The 23,882-nt window shown below is 39.4% G+C and overlaps 1 protein-coding gene across 10 annotated transcripts in view; it reads left to right on the top strand.

Annotated features, from left to right (window-relative positions):
• Positions 1 to 23,882, top strand: part of LOC308665430 (protocadherin gamma-C3-like) — a gene marked incomplete at its 5' end in the record, with an annotated part of 208,181 nt that overhangs the window by 159,504 nt on the left and 24,795 nt on the right. For 2 of the 10 annotated variants that reach the window (XM_081323454.1, XM_081323453.1), the window contains one exon: positions 5,269 to 7,879. The exons of the other annotated variants lie outside the window; for them this stretch is intronic. In XM_081323454.1, coding sequence (XP_081179580.1) covers positions 5,444 to 7,879 — 2,436 coding nt within the window. Of the gene's footprint in view, positions 1 to 5,268; positions 7,880 to 23,882 lie in introns of those variants that run through there. 10 annotated transcript variants of the gene reach the window in all.

The following is a 23,882-nucleotide window of genomic DNA, read 5'->3' as shown; positions in this document are numbered from 1 at the left end:
ATTGATTGAACCTTTTTTTTTTGCACATGGCAGCCAAGGCCTAAAGAGAAAAGGTTTTATAAAACCCAGCTGAAGGCCTAGGACTGGGGTAACAGTGCGCGTGCCCACAGAGAGGCTCTGCGTGCCACCTGTGGCACACGTGCCATAGGTTTGCCACCACGGCCCTAAGCATGTTAGATTTGTTGCATGATCTTGCTAGCTGGAGTTTGGGTACTTACAAAAAAATTCTAAGCAGATTATTCTTTTAAAAAAACTCTCAAAGCTTTAGTATGTTTAGGAAAATGCTAATAGAAAGGAATACTATATTAAATAAATAAATTGCTCCCTTTGTTCTGTAGTCAAAGAGGAGGAAGTTCTCAATAATTCTAATATAAACTAAATTTTCAGTGGAGGAAGAACAGAGCATTTTTATTTTTGAAGGTATGTTTTAAAAATCATCCTTCGCCATATTTTCTACAATTTGGGTATTAGGTAGTAGGATGTTGAATCTAGAACCAGTTCCTAATTTTCAAATATATTAGAATTAAGCCAAAGCTTATATTTTGGCTGCTCTGTCTGATAAACCTAATGATTCAGGCAGAATAAGAAAACCTCTGGGCTACCAAACAATTATATCTCCAGACTGTTTGGGGAAAATGTGAGTTTTGGCTTTATTGTATTGGATACTGGAACTTATATAGCTGATAAAGAATTTAACATCTACTAATTAGTTTTAATAAATTTGGTGTACATAATTATGGTTTATGAATGAACATTTCTTCCAATTTATCTATACATATCTCTAGTTCAGTAGAATTCTGGGAACAAAACTGTATTAAATAACATAGAATAGAATAGAATAGAATAGAATAGAATAGAATAGAATAGAATAGAATAGAATAGAATAGAATAGAATAGAATAGAATAGAATAGAATAGAATAGAATAGAATAGAATAGAATAGAATAGAATATATGAGCCTTGGTGGAGCAGTGGGCTAATGCCTCCTTAAGTAACACCACCTGCCTGCAATTATTGCAGGTTTGCGTCCCACCAGGCTCAAGGTTGACTCAGCCTTCCATCCTTCCGAGGTAGGTAAAATGAGGACCCAGATTGTTGGGGGCAGTAAGCTGACTTTGTAATAATGCCGCTTGGGGTGTGTGTGAAAGCCCTAACAAGCAGGCATATACATAGAATGAAGGCTACTGCTAAGCTTGTAAGCCGCCCTGAGTCTTCGGAGAAGGGCGGGATATAAATGTAATAAAAATAAATAAAAATAAAATAAAAATAGAATAGAATAGAATAGAATAGAATAGAATAGAATAGAATAGAATAGAATAGAATAGAATAGAATAGAATAGAATAGAATAGAATAGAATAGAATAGAATAGAATAGAATAGAATAGAATAGAATAGAATAGAATAGAATAGAATAGATCTTGGAGGTCTTCTAGTCCAGTCCCCTGCTCAAGCAGGAGAACCTATACCATCTCAGAATGTCTAGTCACTTCTTAAAAATCTCCAGTGATGGAGTGCCCACAATTTCTGTGGGTAAGCTGTTCCACTGGTTGATTGTCAGGAAGTTTCTCCTTAATTCCAGGTTGCTTCTCTCTTTGATCAGTTTGCAACCATTGTTTCTCGTCCTTCCCTCTGGTGCTTTGCCCCCTCTTGTTTGTGGCAACCCCACAGATACTGGAACACTGCTCTCATGTCTCCCCTATTTCTTCTTTTCTTTAGACTAGCCAAATCCAAGTCCTGTAGCTGTTCTTTGTATGTTTTAGTCTCCAGGCCTTTGATCATCTTTGTTGCTTTTCTCTGATTTTTTTCCAACCTCTCAACATCTGTTTTGTGATATGGTGACCAAAATTGGATGCAGTATTCCAGGTGTGGTTTTGCTAGGGTTTTATAAAGCAGTACTAATAATTCGTGTGATCTTGATTCTCTGAACAAAGCATTTTTGAAATAATGCTATTTGATGCAAAGGGAATTTATTTGTTTTGCACCTGTACTCCAGCCTCTGGGACACTCACACACATAAAATCAATTTTTTATTCATAAATTTATCTTTGACTTTTAGTCAAATTATAAATTGACATGCTATAATTGGCCCCTTTATTTCCTCAAATTATCCTCCATTCTTTTTTCTTTTCTATCTATTTTATTATTTTTTACATGGTTAGGGTTTTTTAAAATAACATTTTTAATATTTAGCAAACAGCATGTTGTCTGGGTTCGTGTATTTAAAAAACAATGAGTAATAATTAATTTCTATATTATCATAATGTTAATCGCTCAATAGCCTTCTTAGTAGTATATATTCAATGTTGCATAGTACAGATCGTGTTCCTTTCTCTCTAACTCGTTTTTCTAGCCATTGATAAAAATTGTCCCATGTTCTAAAGTACAGAGTCTTCTTTCTCTTTTATCTTTAATGTCAATCTGTCCATTTCTGCACAATCTAAAATCTTCTTAATTAGTAGTTCTTCCGTTGGTAACTTTTCATTTTTCCAATGTTGGGCAAATACAATTCTTACTGCTGTTCTTATTGGCTGAGGAATTCTGGGAGTTGAAGTCCACAAGTCTTAAAGTTGCCAAGGTTGAGGACCCCCTGCTTTAAGGAATAAAAAAAAAAATCATTAATGTGTAATTTTCTTCAAAAGTGCTTTGGATGGAGTCGCCACCAAAATCCCTTCCTCAGTCACAGTTCTTTCCCTAAAAAAGTTATTGTATTTAGAAAATACTTTCCAGGTAGTCCTCAATTTACGACCATTCGTTTAGTGACCATTTGAAGTTACAATAATGCTGGAAAAACAGACTTATGATCTTTTTTTACAATGGTCACCTGAACAAAATGTGGGCACTTGGCAGCTGGGGTCATGTGATCAGCTTTTGTCACCTTCTGACAAGCAAAGCCAATGGGGAAGCCATATTCACTTGACAACTGTGTTACTAACTTATCCACTGCAGCAATTCACTTAACAACTGTGGCAAGAAAAGTTGTAAAATGGCATAAAACTTACTTAACAATTCTCTTGCTTAGCAACAGAGCTTTTGGACTCAATTATGGTTGCAAGTAGAGGACCATCTGTACTGCATCCGCAGTTCTCTTAAAGCTGGCACATTGGGAGGGGTGGCTGCACAATGTTATACTGCCTTAACCAGATTTTCTCAGCTTCTTCTATGTATTGGAAACTAATTTTTGCTAGTTGAGGACTAGTCTACTCAAAATATGCAGATAAAGAGGGCAGTTTTTCTGATGGCTAAAGTCCATTAAAATAGGTTATGTGAAAAAGCGTTCCTCTATAGCAGATAAAATATCTCGGCATTACTTGATTCAAAATTTGCACCCTTCTATTATCCAGTTTCATATTACTATATCGTTAATATCTTACTGAGATCTAGCTGTATGATAGCACAAAAGTTGGAGGGAGATAGAACATATTGCTGGCTTTTACCTCGAAGCTCACATAATCATTATGAAAAGCAATCATAACTATATGGGCTGTTGGGGAAAGAAAAATCATTTTCATACTTGGCTATTAAGGAATGTATAAAAGGACACACATACCACACACACACACACAGTTCTCAGCTAGGCCAAGAACTGAATTTTACTCTTGGCAAGAAACACACTGGGTATAAATGTACTGAGAGGAGGGGAGTGGTCTTTTTCATTATCCTTGAAAAGTACAGGTTATTCCAGATTGCACATATTCCTACTTTCATTTATGTGCTAAAATGAGACTGACCTTCATGAACCCATGGCAATTGTTTACCATAACTACTGCCTGAATTGGCTGGCTGAAAAACATTACAGGTAGTCCTCAACTTACAATCGCAATTGAGCCCAAAGTTTTATGTTGCTAAGCGAGACAGTTGTTCAGTAAATTTTGCCCCATTCTACGATTTTTCTTGCCATAGTTGTATTATTTAGTGACCATGCCAAGACTCTGGTGTTGACAATTTTATATTTCTACCAGGCAAACCAAAGAAATTTGTCTTTTTTAAGTTCTATCTTTAACTTTCATAGAAGAATTTATTTGTTGCAATCTGCATTAAAGAGGTTAATTTGACGAGCTCAGCAGGTATGTAGTTTGTGGGCATCCCTTTCCCAAATTATTCACTCGAGTTGGGAGATTGTTTGATGAAACTCGTTAAAATATGGAGCTTAGCATTGTACTAGTGAAAGCATAATCTCTGCCTCAAATTATGCACTGTGGCTCCCACTTGTCTAAGGCCTTTCTATTGGAGGAGATACAGTATGTGCCTATTAGTCTGGCTGCCACCCAGTCACTCTGGCCCTGCAGTTTAAAAGGATCTAATAGCCCTACAATTACAGCTGGCGTGATCACCCCATTAGTTATTTTGTGTTTTGGTGCCATGCATGCAAACGTTGACATCACCCTGTCAACAAAAGTGCGTATAGTCAAGGCTATGGTCTTCCCAGTTGCAATGTATGGCAGTGAAAGCTGGACCATAAGAAAGGCTGAGCGCCAAAGAATTGAGGCCTTTGAACTATGGTGCTGGAGAAGACTCCTGCGAGTCCCTTGGACTGCAAGGCGATCAAACCGGTCAGTCCTAGAGGAGATCAACCCTGACTGCTCTTTAGAAGGCCAGATCCTGAAGCTAAAACTCAAATACTTTGGCCACCTAATGAGAAGAAAGGACTCACTGGAGAAGAGCCTAATGCTGGGAAAGATCGAGGGCAAGAGAAGAAGGCGACGACAGAGAATGAGGTGGCTGGATGGAGTCACTGAAGCAGGAGGCGTGAGCTTAAAGGGACTCCAGAAGATGGTAGAGGACAGGAAGGCCTGGAGGAACGTTGTCCATAGGGTCGCGATGGGTCGGACACAACTTCGCAGCTAACAACAGCAAACGAAAGGACACAGTAAACAGTAAACCCATCTCCCTTTCCCTCTCCAGAGGACCAGGGGGAAGCTTCTATTTACTGTCAAGCAGAGATGAGGAAGAGAAAAAAACCTTCTCCTCTTGCCCTGCGGTCTACACACGCGCACAACTAGAGTCGCTAAATCTGCCACAGGTCCCGCTTGGATTTTAGTCCCCCAGGCTAAAACTGAAACAGGAAACCAAGATGCTGGCGTCTCATGCAGGACAAGCAGCGGCACCAAGCCGGGGAACGATGCTGCTGCTGCTGCTGCTGCTGCAGTTATTGGCCAGGACTCTACGCGCCGCTGTTGACCCAACGATGTTGGGTGGGAATACTGTGAGAACTGGGACGTCGCCCGAGTTTGAGAGCGAGCGAGCGAGCGGCAGACGGAGTGGAGAAGAAAAAAGAATCCCACTGTTGTGTATCAGGAAAACAATGCCCGGCTCTAAAACTCCTCAAAACCAATGCCCGGAAGATGCAGAGTTGCAGCAACATGAAACTGCCGGCTGAAAACTTTTGAAGGGAAAACTCCAGAGAAACTTTGCAAAGCAACGAGCTGTCGTCCCTCCCGCGTGAGATGAACGGCGCTGCTGGAAAGAACCGATGGGTAACACAATGGCTGCAATTACTGGGGCTTTGGCTGGGGGTCTCGGATTGGGCTTTTGCATTCATTCGCTATACGATTCCCGAGGAAATGCCGAAGAGTTCGTTGGTAGGAAACGTAATGCTTGACCTGGGCTTAGATCTCCAGCAGTTACAAGCTCGAAATCTCCGGGTTGTGTCGGGAGGCAGCCGAAAATACTTCGAAGCGGATCTCAAGACTGGAAAGTTGCTAGTCAATGAGAGAATCGACCGGGAGGAACTTTGCGCGACTCTCTCTCCTTGCGTCCTAAGCCTGCAGATCATAGCGGAGAACCCCCTGCAGCTCTACGGCGTGGCTGTGGAAATCCAAGACATCAATGACAATGACCCAGTTTTCCTGAGCAAACACATGCGACTGGAAATCAGCGAGTCAGTGTCACCTGGAGCACGTTTTCCTTTGGAGAGCGCACAAGACCCCGATGTAGGAATTAACTCTTTGCAGACCTACCAGCTCAGCTCCAATCAGCACTACGCACTGAACGTACAGACTGGAGGGGATAATACAAAATATGCAGAGTTGGTGCTGGAGAAGACACTGGATAGGGAGCAGCAAAAAGAAATCCTGCTGATTCTCACAGCTCTGGATGGAGGAAATCCACCCAGATCTGCTACCTTGCAAGTACTCATTGAGGTCCTAGATGCAAATGACAACACCCCTGTCTTCAATCAATCTATTTATAAAGCCAGTGTGAGAGAGGACACACCCTTAAACACACTGGTGGCCAGAACAAGAGCTTTTGATCTGGATGAAGGCCCTAATGGAGAAATAATTTACTCCTTCAGCAGTCACACTCCTGCTAGAGTTCGGCAGCTTTTTGCTTTAGACTCTGATACTGGAGAACTGAGGCTCAATGGATTGCTGGATTTTGAAGAAACCAAATTTTATGAGATTTATGTCCAGGCAAAAGATAAAGGCACCAATCCGGCAGAGACACATTGTAAAATATTGGTAGAAATTATTGATGTCAATGACAACATCCCAGAAATCACAGTGACATCAGTTTACAGCCCGGTACCAGAAGATGCAGCTCCAGGAACAGTGATTGCTTTGCTAAGTGTCACAGATCAGGACTCTGGCGATAATGGCCTTGTAAATTGCTTTATACCTTTTGGCACTCCTTTTGCCCTTAGCTCTTCACTTAAAAACTACTATACATTGCAAACGAAAGAACCATTGGACAGGGAAATTATTTCCGAGTACAATATCACAATTACTGCTCAGGATGCTGGCTCACCCTCTCTTGTGGAGAAAAAAAAAATATTTGTTAAAGTGTCTGATATAAATGACAACCCCCCCACATTCCCACAATCTTTCTATGATGTGTATGTGGAGGAAAACAACCTTCCAGGGGCTATTATTTTTAATATTAGTGCCTCTGATCCAGATCTGGGCCGGAATTCCCGTCTTTCTTACTCTATCTTGGAAAATGAGAAACATGACGGAGATCTGGTTAGCAGATTTTTTTCTATTAACCGGGAGAATGGTACCATTTATATCCTAGCACTTTTGGATTATGAAAACATAATGGAGTTCAGGCTAGTGGTACAAGTCCGTGATGGAGGATTTCCACCCCTTGCCACCAACGTTACAATCAATATTTTTGTCACAGATCAAAATGACAATGTACCCAGAGTCTTATATCCAACTTCAGGTAACAGTTCTTTGTTTTCAGAAGTAATGTCATTCACAGTCAGTCCTGGATATCTGGTTACCAAATTGGTGGCCTGGGATGCAGATGCTGGTTATAATGCTTGGCTTTCCTATGTACTTCGTGAAGCCACTGACCCAGGACTCTTTGCTGTGGGCTTGTATTCCGGGGAGATAACAACGACCCGCTCTGTACAAGAAGAAGATTCTCGCAAGCAGACTTTGATAATTTTAATAAAAGATCACGGAGAACCAGCATTGTCCTCTACTGCAACCCTTATTGTAACAATAGCAGAGACATCTAGGGACACACTGAAAGACTTCACAGTGGTGTCTACTACACCACAATCAAAGAAACACTTGACTTTCTACTTGATCCTTGCTATTATTCTGATATCTGTGGCCTTCTTTGTCACAGTGGTTGGAGTGGGTTCTTATAAATGTTACAAATGGAGGCAATCCAAGGATATCTTTAAGGCCTCCAGGAGCAAACTTTATAGAACCCCAGAACCTTTCAGCCATGTGGACACTGTGCGGAGTGGATTTTTTCCTCCAGATTTCTACCAGCATGTCCTTACCACTGACTCTCGCCAGAGTGATCTTCTTTACAAAATGCCTTTTGCTCCCAGTACTATAGGGAGCCATCAAAGTACTGTCACAAGATGTGATCCTGCAATGTACAACCAGATAAGTACTGGTAACCGGCTTCTAGTGCCCTCTGAGGTAATGTATGTTTGTCATTTTCCATCCATGTCTGGAAATCTTGGTTCTGAGCCTGAATTAGCTTAATGATAGCTTTTTTTTTTCTTTCCTGAAATATGGCAGTGTCTGTGAAGCTTGTTCTTTTTCTTCCATTCTCTTTCTATGATGCATATTGTAACAGTATAATTTAGAATTTGAATTCCTGTTGACTTCCTATATCCTGTTTTTTGTTATTTCTTATGTATGATGGTGGGGAATTCATGCAGTTGCCTTGTGCTAACTCAGATCCATGTTAATCATTTAGGTCTCTGTATAAGCAAGTCTTGATTAATTAAGCTCGTATTTAATTTAAAAAGGATAGGCAGTTCCAGAAATCATGAAAGAGCAGTTCTATGTAGAGATATTATATGTACAGTGTACAAGCAAATGGACTAAATACTAATTGGAAGAATTCTGGAGGCTGTTTTGCTTGGGTGATTTTCCAAAAAATGTAAAGGGAACCTTCTACAACATTTTACTTTTTCCTAAGACAGGGTCTTAATGAATAACGTATGCCACTTTCTTTTATCTTGTGAGAGTATGGAGGAATCACATAAACAGCATATGAAAAATATGAGTAATCATAGAAGTAGAAATGTAAAAAAAAAACCTATCAACCACCAATTCTAAGAAATATAATAGAACAAACAGCAGCCACTGCCAGAGAATATTTATTTTTATCCTAGCTTTATTATTTTTAGAAATAACTCAAATCAGTGAACATACATAATTCTCTTTCCTCCTCCTATTTTCCTCACAAAAACCACCTTGTGACATAGGAGTCTGGGTTAGAGTAACTGGCCCAAAGTCATCCAGCCATTAGGCTTCACTGCAATTATGTTTAAAGTAACTTGACAAGTTGCCTTTTGGCCTCCTTTAAAATGCCATTGTGGCGCCCAGCTATTGAGTTTCCTAGGAATCAAAACTGCCAGGAAGAGACATCATCTCAGGGAAGGAAGATCAGAGAGAATCTTGAATAAACCAATAGCTCCAGATCCATGGCTACTTTCATTCTCACAGGATGTTTGTCAGCCTTCCTATGGAATCATTAGAGGGTTGAAGTCAGTGGTGGGATTCAGCCAGTTCGCACCACTTCGGCAGAAACGGTAGCTAATTTTTTGTTGCCCAGGCCCAGAATGGGCTTCCGGAAGTGGCATCCACACAGAGAACCGGTTGTTCACATATGTGAATCCCACCACTGGTTGAAGTCCATAAAAGTCTGAATAGCATGTAATAACCTATTTTTCTTTGTTGCCCCAAGACGAGTGTGCAAAACATGGCTGTATAGATTAGAAAGGAGAAAGGGCATTTTATAGATACGGAACTGCCACCAAAAATGCCTCCCTATGTCTGGCTAATTAGTAAGGAGGCGGGCCTGGAGGCCCTTTTAGCACAAAGGCAATTTTCTCACTCAGATAGTCAGCCTGTGTCTAGCCCAGGCTGCAGATGAACTCACACAGTGGAATACTGGGCTTATTTTACTCCTAAATGAAGTTCTTGTGTGTGCAGTGCAAGACACACAAAGAAAGCTATTTTAAGTGTATCTAAGCAAAACATGCACAATTAAAGTTTTGTTTTTGATGGAACTTTCTTCTGTGCTTTTCCTGAAGCAAACAAATGATACTTATTTTGTAGTAAAAAGACACCTGTTAGCGTCCTCCTTACTAATTAATTAGCCAGACATAGGGAAGCATTTTTGGTGGCAGTTCCGTATCTATAAAATGCCCTTTCTCCTTTCTAATCTATACAGCCATGTTTTGCACACTCGTCTTGGGGCAACAAAGAAAAATAGGTTATTACATGCTATTCAGACTTTTATGGACTTCAACCAGTGGTGGGATTCACATATGTGAACAACCGGTTCTCTGTGTGGATGCCACTTCCGGAAGCCCATTCTGGGCCTGGGCAACAAAAAATTAGCTACCGGTTCTGCCGAAGTGGTGCGAACAATTAAAGTTTTGTTTTTGATGGAACTTTCTTCTGTGCTTTTCCTGAAGCAAACAAATGATACTTATTTTGTAGTAAAAAGACACCTGTTAGCAGAACTCAAATTCTGATGATTATCTGAAGATAATCATATAATACTGCCATAGCTTTCTTCCTGAATCCTTGACAGCAAACACAAGTACTCATTTACTGCTTTATAGCTGCTGGCCTACTGGCATAAGAAATGGCAACTTACATAGAATGTCTGTCAGGTAGATAGACAGGCATAGACATAACAATGAATCACAGATCAAACTATCCCTCAAATAGACTGGCTAATAGGACTGGAGAGAAACAGGTACACATCACATGCGGTAGGGTTGACTTAATCATTAGGCTATACAGGTAGGCCCTGACTTACGAGATCATTTAACAACCATTTGGAGTTACAACCATTTGGAGTTAGGATAGCCTTGGAAAAGATCCTTTATGGCTCATAAAGTACTTTGGGCCATTGTAAAATGGTGCCAACCCCACTTCCCCCAGGATCACATTACTACATTTCAGGCACTTGGCAACTGGCTTACATTTACGACTGGGTTGCAGTATCCCATGAACACATGCCCAGGATTTGCAAAAAAACATCCATTTGGGAAATGGAATTGGACTTATGACCACATGATTTGCTTAACAACAGCTGTAAAAACAGTTGTAAAATTGAGTTTGGTCATGTAGATGCCTTGACTTGCAATCATCACAATTTATGCCTGAAATTCTGCCCCCAATTGCAGTTGCGAGTCAAGAACTATCTGTACAATTAATATTTTAAAATTAGCTTTCCTAGTATGTGCAATGTATATTATATGAGACCAGAAATTTATCTTTGAGGCACTGGACATAGATGAAGATGAGCTATAAATTTAAAATAGGAGAAAAAGATTACTTGCATCTCATTTATAACCTGTAATGTTTTATTTTCTATATAGTCATCAATGCAAAGACATTGTCCAATATTTTTATATTAAGTACAAAGATAGAATATACGGTAAATCAAATATAAATAAATGCACAGTACATATTGCTAAGTTCATTACCTACCTGTAAGTTTGAATAGGATTGTAGCAATGCCATAAACAAATCCATTAAAAAATTATCAAAACATGTTTAAGTAAAATTTAATCTCAAGTACCTGCAGGCACAATTGCAACGAATCTCAGTTTGGCTGGATCTCATGTTTTGTTTCTTTTGGCTTGTAAGAGATTATATCCTACCTTCTCCTGTTCCTTATAAAGAATAAATAGATGTGTTAGAGTTTTCTGTCCATTTTTCATAATTAAAAACTGTAAATAGAAGCCATATTGGAGATTGAGCTCTCAAGTAGAAGACAATTTTTAAAATACTGTAGCTTACAAATTAAATGGAAAAATAGGCATGAAATAAAACTTAATCTAGAAAGGGCATATATATTCATTCCTGTTGTAGAATTGGAGCTATCTGTTAATTTTGGCTTTATCTGCAATTACCACTAAATCTGGTTTTTTGCAGACTTTCCTTAGGAATGTAAATAAAGATGAAGCAAGAAGTTGCTTCCTTCATTATTGTATACAAACAGGGCATCATGGCTTATTCATCAGCCCATAATTAAAACAAATTATGAATTAGTATGGTTGTAGATATACCGATTGTCAAGGCAATCTGACACTTCATTGCATAAACCAACTGAAAAACAGTAGCAGGGGGCTTTTCAAAGGCCGAATGTCTGTATGTCCTGTTGTTGTTTTTTTATTTGAAGACTAAAAACATCTGCACTTCCAGGCACTGATAATCTGAGCTAGTTTAAAGAAGGAGTGTTGCAACCCTTTTAAACCCATATTGTTTACTGTGTCTCCCTCCATGGAAAAAAAAAACAAAATTCTGCAAGTGATAAAAATTATTTTTCAAAACTGTTTGTGTTCGGTTATAACTGAAAAAAATAAGAAAAAACTATTTTGCTAACTAATTCTCCCCTCCCCAACATATGATTCATTTGTCATGTGGTTAACTAAAAAAAAAAATCCTCTCTGCCAGGCTGTATTTTGGGAGAGACAACATTGATTGTAAAAAAAATGCAAATGAATCTTCTTGAACATGGCAAATCCATCACCATGGTGATGCAGTAGAAAACCTACACGGAGAAGTTATGAGTTCCTAGCATTTATCTTTTTAGTTGTAACTTCAGTGGCATGTTTATTTATTGCAGAAGGATATTTTTGCCACTGCAATCAAAAAGATTCTCATCAGCTTAAGTAGAAAAGATTCGAGATACTTAGTTAAATGCTAGTAAATGGGGAGAAGGGGACAAAGGAAGATCAGTTCTTAACTGTGTCTGCACTATTACCAGGAGATAGAAAGGTGATTGCAGCTTCTATATATGCCTTGATTTTGTCTGGAAATGAAATAGTTAATCTAAAGCAAAGAAGGGGAGGGGGAGGGGAAGGGGAAGGCCATTGTGAATCCCTTTAATACTCTGCAGCTCATCTCTTCCCCTTGTCTGCAGAAACATGGCTTAATGAACAATGCTGGTAATTGTTTAGGTTTAAAGATAAGAGAAACAAAAATATATTACATAGAGATGGAAACCCTCATTTTGTGATGAGAAAACTGCCAACCAGTGTGAGATTCTGCAGGCAAACTAATATAAGTGTCTAGAAGAGCCGTATTCAGAATCCATCCACAGTTAAAGTGGAACAGTCCTAATACAGATGTTCACCAAAATGGGAATTAGGGTACAGAATAGACCAGGCTTTTCCGAATTACAATAAATCATTACAATAAATTCACCTTTCCTAAAGTTCCATTGTATAAAGTTTTCATTATTCATTGTGTCCTCTTTTTTATGGACAGCATCTGCATTAAGATACTAAAGGGGAGGTGTGATGGCAAAAAAATCTCTGAAAATAAATGAAACTTTTTTTGGATTTAAAAATTACTACATCTGAAAATTATCATGCCTGCTAGTGGAGATAATATAGCACTGACTAGTATAATGTTGTGTTCCCTTGAAATACAGGTAGTTCTCTGCTTATGACCACAACTGGGTCCGAAACTTCAGTTGCTAAGCAAGACAGTTGTTAAGTGAGTTTTGCTCCATTTTATAACCTTTCTTGCCAAAACTTCTTGCCATCCAAATTTTGATCGTGGGGATGCTGCAACAGTTGGGAAGAATGATCATAAGTCACTTTTTCAGTGCTGTTGTAACTTCAAATGGTCACTAAATGAATGGTTGTAAGTTGAGGACTGCCCATATTGGGCTTAATGTCATCTGTCCCTCTTAGCCAGAAAATCCTGTCTTGCACAGAGTTGCAGATAACCACCAAGTATGCTCTACCACATACATCTATGTTGAAAGAATCTTAAGCATGTTCTACCATTAGGCCGCAAACAGCCATTGTGATCCAAAATTGTGAGGTCTCCCAAGTTTGATGTGAATATTCAGGGTTTTCTTATTAGGCAGGTGGATTACTGAACTGTCTGGACTTTCCTGTCTTGGACATATAATATTGGAATCTTTTTAGACTTTTGCCACTAATTGCAGAGGACACAGATTTGGGATGAAATGAGTTGGTGGAAAGGAACAGCTTCCAGTCACTTTAGTTTCCTCCCTCCCAGCAGCCAACTTGCAGGCCAGCAATTCATTGGTGAAGAAGAAAAAACACATACACTGCTTTAGTTTGTAGCAACAGAAGCAAGCAGCAATTTTTGTTTTATGTTTCAGAGTAATTTGAAAAGCAGTGAGGGGGCGGTATGGGAAAATAGGGGGCTTTGGGGTTATCACCAGTGTTTGGCCTTTTTCATCTTTTTAAAACCTTCTCCTCTTCTCCTCCTCCTCCTCCTCTTCCCTTCCTTCCTTCCTTCTTCATTTTGCTTTGCTTTCCTCCATTTTAATTTTGCAGTTTTGTTTATGCAATGTTAGTAAGATTATATGGATGGGGCATTTACCTCAAAATAGGAAAGTTTTGTATAAACAAATTTAAAATAAACAATTTAAAACATGGGTAATGCTGGAATGTGCCCATTTACATTTTGTTAGTTTGTTCCAATTAGTTCCCAAAAGTTATATGCTTCTTGTTTTCCTAACCTGTGGCTGTTTTCCATGTACCTCTGGACATAATCAGCAGTTTGTTGAATTATTTTATTGATCTCATGGTTGTTTTAGAGTTCCATTTCTTATCCAATTGTTTTGTAAGATTCGTGGGGAGGGGAGGGGTTTCTCTTGTGTTAGTTTTAGGGAAACTAAATAGGCATCAACCAGAGTTTTCTATCTGAGAGGCCTCTTCGCTCATTCTGATGTGTATTGAGTTGTACAAGTGTCTGCATGTGCTGAGAAGAGCTGGAAGGGAACTTGAAGATCATGTACAGATCCTCTGTACTGCGCATAAATTCATTTTACTAGACCACCCTGATAGATGGCCCTTCTGCTTAAACACTTTCAGGAAAGGAAACTTCACCAGTCCTTGAGGCAATCTGTTGAATGACTCTGATTGCTAGAGTAATTTTTTTAATGTCTACTGTAACAAACAGATGTCTAATTAAAGAGCCAGTTTGGTCTAATGGTTAAGGCATCAGGCTAGAAAGCGAGAGACCATAAATTCAAGTCCCACCTTAGCCATGAAAGCCAGCTGGGTGACTTTGGCCCAGTCACTCTCTCACACAGCCCAACCTACCACACAGGGTAATTGTTTGGGGAAAACGTGAAGTAGAAGGCATATTAGATAAGTTCACCACCTTGAGTTATTAATAAAGACAAATAATAAAAATAAAATCTACTTCCTTGATATTTAAGCCTGTTGCTTCTTGTCTTGTCTGGAACAATTTTCAACAATTCTGCCCCATCTTCTGCAGGATAACTTTTGGATACTTGAAGACAGCTACCATGTCTTCCCAAAATCTTTTATCCCAGCTAAACACATCCATCCTTCCAAACATTTATAATACTTTTGTGCTTGCTGGCTCCGAATCCTTGGCATCCTCTGTATAGCAAAATCCTTTCTAAAATAAGATGCCAGAGAATTAGGGCAAATAGAACAGCTAGAAGAGAATGGAGAGGAATAGTTACTACTCTTGATCCAGATGCTATGCACCTGTTGATGCAGTTGAGGATTGTTGACTCAACTTCAGCTTGTGTTCCAAAATGACAACCAATTTTTTTTTGTCCAGTGTGGTTTCCCCATTTGATACTATGCTATTTTCATGTTCCTTACCTTCCTCCTGTTTCATAAGAAACAGTTATATATTTCATTGTCATGAAAAGTTTGAAAAACACTAATGTATGAGAAGGGACACGGTGGCTCAGTGGGTTAGGACGCTGAGCTTGTCGATCAGAAGGTCGGCAGTTTGGCGGGTCGAATCCCGAGTGCCGTGTAGCAGAGTGAGCGCCTGTTACTCGTCCCAGCTTCTGCCAACCTAGCAGTTCGAAAGCACGTAAAAATGCAAGTAGAAAAATAGGGACCACTACGGTGGGAAGGTAACAGCGTTCTGTGCACCTTTGGCGTTTAGTCATGCCGGCCACATGACCACGGAGACGTCCTCGGACAAGCGCTGGCTCTTCGGCTTTGAAACGGAGATGAGCACCGGCCCCTAGAGTCGGAAACGACTAGCACGCATGTGCGGGGGAACCTTTACCTTTACCTAATGTATGAGAATTCCGTAGGCGTGAGCTTAAATGGACTCCAGAAGATGGCAGAGGACAGGAAGGCCTGGAGGAACATTGTCCATAGGGTCGCGATGGGTCGGACACGACTTCGCAACTAACAACAACAACAATGAGAATTCCATATTAGACTATCTAATAGATGATCATTTTTTAAAATACATACTGCTGCAGCTGTAAAACCAGATCAGTATAGTAAGTTGAGATTCTCTCTGCCTGCTTCCTGAGTTAGCTCATGGGTCATGGTAGATTCTCAAAAGTTCCCTTTCAGAAGCAGCTCAGGAATTCTGTCATGTTAATCATAGACCTATTCCAGTTAATGCCTTGCTTGTGAATAGATATCTGTGTCTTTAGATCTGGTGCTTAGTTCAAGTGTACCTGATCCACTGATAACCTTTTATTCCTGTGGGCAGATTCTCCTCTGGGCAGATTTAAGATGATAGGTATGATTGTGGGACTACAATCTTTGAAGTAAAATAGTTAGCTTCAGCTACTGATAGATCCCAGTATTTTCCAGAATGTGTTTGGAGATGTTCCGGTTTCCTATTTTGGTGAGACTGTCAATATCCTGCTAGATCTCTGGAGCGTGGAAATAGTTGGATCAGAAAATACTATTAATATAAAGATTCTCATTCCTTTCGCAGAGCTAAATAAGGTACCTAATAATGGGAGGAGGGTGAGGACAACTCAGTGAAAGTGGTGACATCTTGAATATGGAGAAAATCTCCAAATGAATCCCACAAACTAAAGCCCATTTGAAGCAACACCATGGAAGTCAGTGCAGTTGTTTCTATGCCTCCTTTGCATTTTTAAAAAAGAAGCCAACATTTCACTTCATGCTGTCTTACGGCTGTCATCCCCCCTCCCCCCCCTGATGCTGGGGAAGAAATTTACCACGTTCTTTGCAGATATTTCTTCAATTCCATCTCAACTTGAGATCAAGAGGTAACCATGGCAACCATTTGTCTTACTGGGTTGTGAATCTCAGGGATGTACACAAGATGTCTGGAGAGATGGGGGCTTCTTTCACTTTGCACTCATTTTGGTTCATTAAATCTGCCAGAGGAGAACTGGCTCCCATTGTTAAGGAAAGTAATAAAAGTTGCCTTATGAGGAGAAATGTTTTTCCCCCCAAAGTTATCATTAAAGAAAACTTTAATTGACCTGGCATAGCAGGGTAACTATCTTATAGTCTCAAATGTATCCTTTCTATCTGAAATTATTATGAAAGTAATAGCCTTCCAATTCTGGACATGTCTGGAGGACACATTTTACTTGAGCTTCTAGATAGGATATGAGACTGATGGCCTTGGTGGAGTCTAAATGCTAGAATGCTAATTGCTGTTTGAACATCATACTATTTTACTATTTCTATTTCTGTCCATCTGAGAAACATCAGTGAATTCCTAAACAGAATCTTTTCCATGCTAAGACATCTTTTTTTCTACAATTGCTGAAGATTTAATTCAGAAGTTCTACACAGCATAATTAATGTTGTGCTAAATATCTTTTAATATATTCCAGCAATGGAATGTTTTGCTATGTTAACCCTTTGATATTGTTTCACAAAGTGAAGTAATGCTGTATTTCAAGATACGATAGTTTGATTTCAGGGGACATTTTCTCTACAAAATAAATAGGTGAGCTAGTCAGAGATATGTTTTTTGTCAATTAGATGCTGTCTCCACAAACAAAATTTTGCTACTTATACTGAGAATCCCCAGGTACGTTTGGATGAAGTTTCTTCATAAAACTGAAATAAATCTTCAAACATCCTTGGCTGTTGACTAAATCAAAGTAAATCAGAAAACAGGGAAATCATGAGTTAGGGAATAGACTTCACTGTGTCTATTATTCCTTTCTAAGTTGACAGATATTTAAAAATAGAAGAATCAATGTCCTTAGGATCTTGCATCCTCACATAGTTTACTTTGACAGCTGTAGGGTAGTCCATATATAAAATCTGCCATCTTTTTTCTGAAATTGCTGCTTTTAAAAGCATTCTGCTCTTAAAACATTAAGGTTAAAAAGCTCTCCAATTTATATAGAGAGTTGCAGTGTACTGTACTCCATATAGTACTTCAGTTTTATTACATGGTTGTTTTCTTTAAAACACCGTGAAGTCCAAATGGAGATTTTCCAGTGATACTAAGGAACACACAGTAAATGTATTGTTTTTTATATTTATTTATTTATTTAAATTTATTGGCCACCCCAATCCAATGGATTCTGGACAGCATACAAAATTAGGGGGAAAAAACATAAAAGCAGCAAAAACATTAAAATCGAATAGACAACCCAGACTAAAAAAATCTACAGGACAGCAAAATCAACAAAATAAGACAAGGGGCATTGAACAAATAATAGAATCAATCCAGGCCTGGGACCAAAGGCAGGTTTTCAAAACTTTCCGGAACCCTAAGAGAGAGCACCAATCTTAATCTCTGGGCGGATGTGTTTATTTCAAAGGGGATCTTTAGAAAGGATGAGTCTAAATGCTGCTTGGCAAGGCTCCCAAGTTATGTTTGTCTCTGCTGGAAAGAATCTTGAAACAAAGACTTAGAATTATGTCATGGTAGTACACGAATAGCTGGACTGAGAGCAGCTGTGTAGGTCACATTGCATTGTGCTTCATCTCTAAACTGACTAGCAAACCATTGTGTGAAAGTAGATGGAAATAATGATCATACTGTATTTAGAGATCTTAGCATCTAAATCTGAGTTCTATCAGTGAGATAACGATTGGGATGCTGGTACAAATTTAATCAGTATTTACCATTTAAATCTGCACGAACAATTTAGTTGGAATATTAATTCTTGTACAGATGGCAGGAAAACTAACCTGAGAGAAAATACTTAAAAGAAAAGAGCAGCTTCAGTTCCTGGTCTTACAATGCTAGGTGAAGGAGTTCCTGCTAAATTTGGAATGGGTAATGTTCCAAGATGGACTATAGATTCCAATGATAATTCATCTTTAAAACTCAGTATATAAAGCTGGAAAATGTCTGAATGATTGTTATATGTAGAAGATTTAGGGTCCACATTAGAAAACAAGGGGTCCTTGATATTCTCTGAGCTTGGTTGTATTCTTGCAGACGTTTCATTATCCAAATTAGGCAACATCAGTGCTAGCACTGGCTGACTAGCACTGATGATGTTACCTAGTTTGGGGAATTAAATGTTTGCAAGACACAACCCAGGTTCAGAGAGCAGCAAGGACCCCTCAGTTCAAACCTGAGCTACAAATATCCTCCTCTATTGATACATTGGAAAGTGACCTACAAGTAGTCCTTGACTTGTTCATTTGACAATGCCTCAGAGTTACAATGGCTTTGGAAAAACCGACTGACAGCCTATACAAAAGGTAAAGGTAAAGTTTTCAACTTTTCAGTTGTGTCCGAATCTAGGGCGAGGTGCTCATCTCCGTTTCTTGGCCGAGGGAGACAGAGCTATCCAAAGATATTCCTGTGGTCATGTGGCCAGCATGACTGCACAGTGAGATGCACGGAATGCTGTTACCTTCCCACAGAAGTGGCACCTATTAATCTATTCCCATTTGCATGCTTTCAATCTGCTAGGTGGGCAGGAGCTGGGGCAAATAACGGGAGCTCACCCCATTGCACAGCGCTTGTGTCTCCAGCCTGGGCTGTCAGTTTAATCACTGAGCCACCGCCTGCCCCCCCACCCCCACCCCCGACACACTGTGACCTTGTTTACACTTACAACCATTCTGCTATCCCCTTCTCCCCGTCCCATTATTACAATTTAGGTGCTTGGCAACCGGCCTACATTTACAACCTCCTTGCAACCTCCTGTAGTCATGTGATCACAATTTGTGGGATTTTTGGCAATTTCTGGCAAAATACCCTCATTCAAGAAACTGGATTTGTTTAACGACCATCATAAAAATTGTTCCAAGATCAGGTCTGACTTGACCTATGACCGTAACAAGTTAGGACAGAAATTCTGGTTCAGATTGTGGTTATAAGTTAAGAACTACCTGTATTCCTTTAACGTTTGCGGTTCACAGAACAACCAGAGGATTTGCAACAGCAATTATTTATTTGGAAATAAATAATTCAAAAGTTGACGAACATGACTTTTTTTAATTCATAAGAAGACCAATGACCAAGGAATAGCTTCCATAAGCACACCCTGAAAATTCTTAATGATTATCAATGTCAGGCTCAAGGAATCAGGACTACACAGGTAGTTGATCAGAATGGTATTTTTATTGCTGCTTGCCAATTGACAGGAATCTGATCACATTCATTGCACTCATGAGAGAACATCTAGCTAAAGCACTCCAAGGTTTAAAGAGAATCTGCTTTCCGCTGCTTCCTCCCTTTCGGCGATTCCAGATTAGCCAGTTTTTTAGCTCCACCCCTCACTTCAGCTCCAGATTCCAGAATAGAATAGAATAGAATAGAATAGAATAGAATAGAATAGAATAGAATAGAATAGAATAGAATAGAATAGAATAGAATAGAATAGAATAGAATAGAATAGAATAGAATAGAATCTGGAAGGGAATTTGGAGATCATCTAGTCCAGCCCCCTGCTCGAGCAGAAGAACCTATATCATCTCAGACAGGTGGATGTCCAGTCTCTTTTTAAAAATCTCCAGTGATGGAGTGCCCACGATTTCTGGGGGCAAGCTGTTCCACTGGTTGATTGTCCTCACCGTCAGGAAATTTCTCCTTAGTTCCAGGTTGCTTCTCTCTTTGGTCAGTTTACAACTGTTGTTTCTTGTCCTTCCATCTGGTGCTTTGGTGAACAACCTGGCCCCCTCTGAATTGTGGCAGCCCCTCAGATACTGGAATAACTGCTATCATGTCTCCCCTATTTCTTCTTTTCCTTAGACTAGCCAGACCCAAAACTCGTGGCCGTTCTTCATATGTTTTAGTCTCCAGGCCACTGATCATCTTAGTTGCTCTTCTTTGCATTTTTTCCAAACTCTCAACATCTTTTTTGTGGTATGGTGACCAAAATTGGCTGCAGTATTCTAGGTGTGGTCTTACTAGGGCTTTAAAAAGCAGTAATAGTACTTCTCGTGATCTTGATTTTGTGCCTATGTTTATACAACCCAGGATTTTGTTACGGTAGCTTTTTTGATTGCTAGGTATTACTGATTGCTTTCTACTATGCCAATAGTTCTTCTTTGTACCACAGAAATACTCCTCAGGGTTAATGATGAAGATTTTGGAGGAAAAAAAATCCCTTTCACCATATGTTATAATCAACAATTTCAGATTTAAGTTTTTCAGTTCAGAGCAGTATCTGTGTGATCACTCTGATCTCAGTAATAGCCTATTTCTCACAACCTATATATCACAACTTGTAACTAAGAAAAGAATATTTTCCATATTTGCATTTGTTTAATCCTGGTATTGTTCAAACTTCACAGTTTTTACTTTTGGGTCAAATGTATAAATGGAATGTCAATTCCCTTCTATGTTTATACCATGGAGGATGGAATATCTATGATGCATATTCAGTGTCTAAAATTCATCTAAGATGAATATTCAGTGAATAAATTCAATAGATTCATTTCTAGATTCAAGATACATTGTTAACTCAAAATGAGCATCAAGTCAAAAAGCCATACTTTTCTCAGGACAAGGAGTTTCCTTGGTCACCAAAGTAAAAGAATGCATGAATTTCTTATAAGCTGTAACAAGGAATGTCCTAGGCGTTTACAAAATTTTGACCTTCCCAGGAGAAAGTCAGATCAGACAGACTATTTTGGAATAAGATAGCCTTCCCAAAGGTTTATAGTTGAATCCTAAATCTCACTCAAGTTAGCCAGAACTATTTTGATATCTAATCTCAAATATCAGCAGGGCAGGTATGCCCACAATGAATAGGATGGGCCATGGTGGCGCAGTGGTTAGAATGCAATACTGCAGGCTAACTCACTGCTCACTCCAGGTGTTCAATTCTGGATGGCTCAAGGTTGACTCTGCTTTCCATGCTTCTGTGGTCAGTAAAATGAGGACCCATATTGTTGAGGGGGGCTATATGCTGACTCTGTAAACTGCTTAGAGAGGGCTGTAAAGCACGGTAAAGCGGTATATAAGTCTGATGCTATTGCTATTCCATTCTGCCAGCAATCTCAGCACTTTCTACGTTTTTCTTTATGTATTTAATCTTGAAGGTATTGGGCCAATACCTGAAAGAAAGAAATTCCATTTAAGTGGGAAAACATTGATGCTTTCTTCAACATGCTTGATTCCATAGAGTAAAAGGTTAATTTCCTTCAGTTTTCATTGTTGTTGTTAGTTGCGAAGTTGTGTCCGACCCATCGCGACCCTATGGACAATGTTCCTCCAGGCCTTCCTGTCCTCTACCATCTTCTGGAGTCCATCTAGGCTCACGCCTACTGCTTCAGTGACTCCATCCAGCCACCTCATTCTCTGTCGTCCCCTTCTTCTATTGCCCTCAATCTTTCCCAGCATTAGGCTCTTCTCCAGTGAGTCCTTCCTTCTCATTAGGTGGCCAAAGTATTTGAGTTTTAGCTTCAGGATCTGGCCTTCTAAAGAGCAGTCAGGGTTCATCTCCTCTAGGACTGACCGGTTTGATCACCTTGCAGTCCAAGGAACTCACAGGAGTCTTCTCCAGCACCATAGTTCAAAGGCTTCAATTCTTTGGCGCTCAGCCTTTCTTATGGTCCAACTTTCACTGCCATACATTGCAACTGGGAAGACCATAGCCTTGACTATACGCACTTTTGTTGACAGGGTGATGTCTCTGCTTTTTAGTGTGCTGTCTAGATTTGCCATGGCTTTCCTCCCCAGGAGCAAGCGTCTTTTAATTTCTTGGCTACAGTCCCCATCTGCAGTGATCTTGGAGCCCAGGAAAATAAAATCTGTCACTACCTCCATTTCTTCCCCATCTATTTGCCAGGAATTGAGAGGGCCGGGTGCCATGATCTTGGTTTTCTTAATGTTAAGTTTCAACCCAAGTTTTGCACTCTCCTTCTTCACCCGCAACAAGAGGCTCTTTAGTTCTTCTTCACTTTCTGCCATTAGAGTGATATCATCTGCATATCTTAGGTTGTTGATGTTTCTTCCGGCAATCTTAATTCCAACTTTTTTTTTCATTAGAAGACATATTTTTCCGTATGCCCTCCTAAGGTCTGACACGTCTCACTCTTTAGAAGGGAGAAACTTCAGATGTGTGAAGCCAGTCACTAGGGGGATATGAGCAATAGCTGCTCTTCCAGCTAGCTGCCTTTCCCAAGAGACAAATGAAATGAGATGTGAAATATTTTTCTTCGGGTAGTAGTGGTTTTGATTTGGATATAGCATTATGTTGAAAATGATGACTAAAGCCATGTGAAACAGGTTTCATATTAAAGTGGGCACCTTACAAATTAAAAATACTTTGGGGAAAAATTTGTGTTAAATATCTCTTTAAATTTTTTTTTAAAAGTCTAAAAAATATCTGTGAGCCTTGAAGATTTGCTAAGAAGTAATGCTTTTAACTAAAGGGAACATAGGTACAAATAGTCCTCAGTGTACAACCACCATCGAGCCCAAAAACTATGTTGCTAAGTGAGACATTTTTTAAGTGACTTTTGTCACTTTCTTGCCACAGTTGTTAAGTGAATCATTGCAGTTGTTAAATTAGTAATCTGTTTGTTAAGTGAATCTGGCTTCCCCACTGACTTTGCTTGTCAGAAGATCACAACAAGTGATCACATGACCCTGGGATGCTGCAACTGTGATTGCGTGACCATGGGGATGCTGCAATGGTCGTAAGTGTGAAAAACGGTCATAAGTCACTTTTTTCAGTGTTGTTGTAAGGTTGAATGGTCACTAAATGAACCGTTGTAAGTTGAAGACTACCTGTATTAGGTTAAATTTCAACAATTGGTTTCTGTTATAAAAGAAGCTTAGTTGGGTAATTTTCCAGAACAGTTTCTAGAATTGGTGTCCTTTTGGTGATTTTGAAAACAAAACACAGAAGAAGAGATTACTTCTATAATTGGATGCCTTATGTTGACATACAATGTATGCTTTGATGCAGTACAGAATACTAACCCAGGCTTAGATTTAAGATATGTTGCAGTGGACAGGTTCACACGTCATGCTGAGCCAAAAACAAGCAGACCATAATCTGGATGGATGGATGGATGGGTGCAAAGTTCTTTTCTATTCCTTCTTGCTCTATCTTTTCAAACAAATGGAAAATCAGATCACTTTGGAATATTATCGTTCTGGATAAAGAGACTTTCTTATTTGTTCAGATGTGATGGAACAATCTAGAGAATATGAACAATGAAAATTTGTACTGTTCATGCTTGCCGGATGTGCTGTTTCCTTGAGAACAAGAATCTGAGCTGCTAAACATAGCTGCCAAAACTAG

Source organism: Vipera berus (assembly GCF_964194415.1).
Source record: "Vipera berus genome assembly, chromosome: 3".
NCBI lineage: Eukaryota > Metazoa > Chordata > Lepidosauria > Squamata > Viperidae > Vipera > Vipera berus.
The sequence above is the reverse complement of the archived record's forward strand: the minus strand, read 5'-3'. Positions and strand labels throughout refer to the sequence as shown.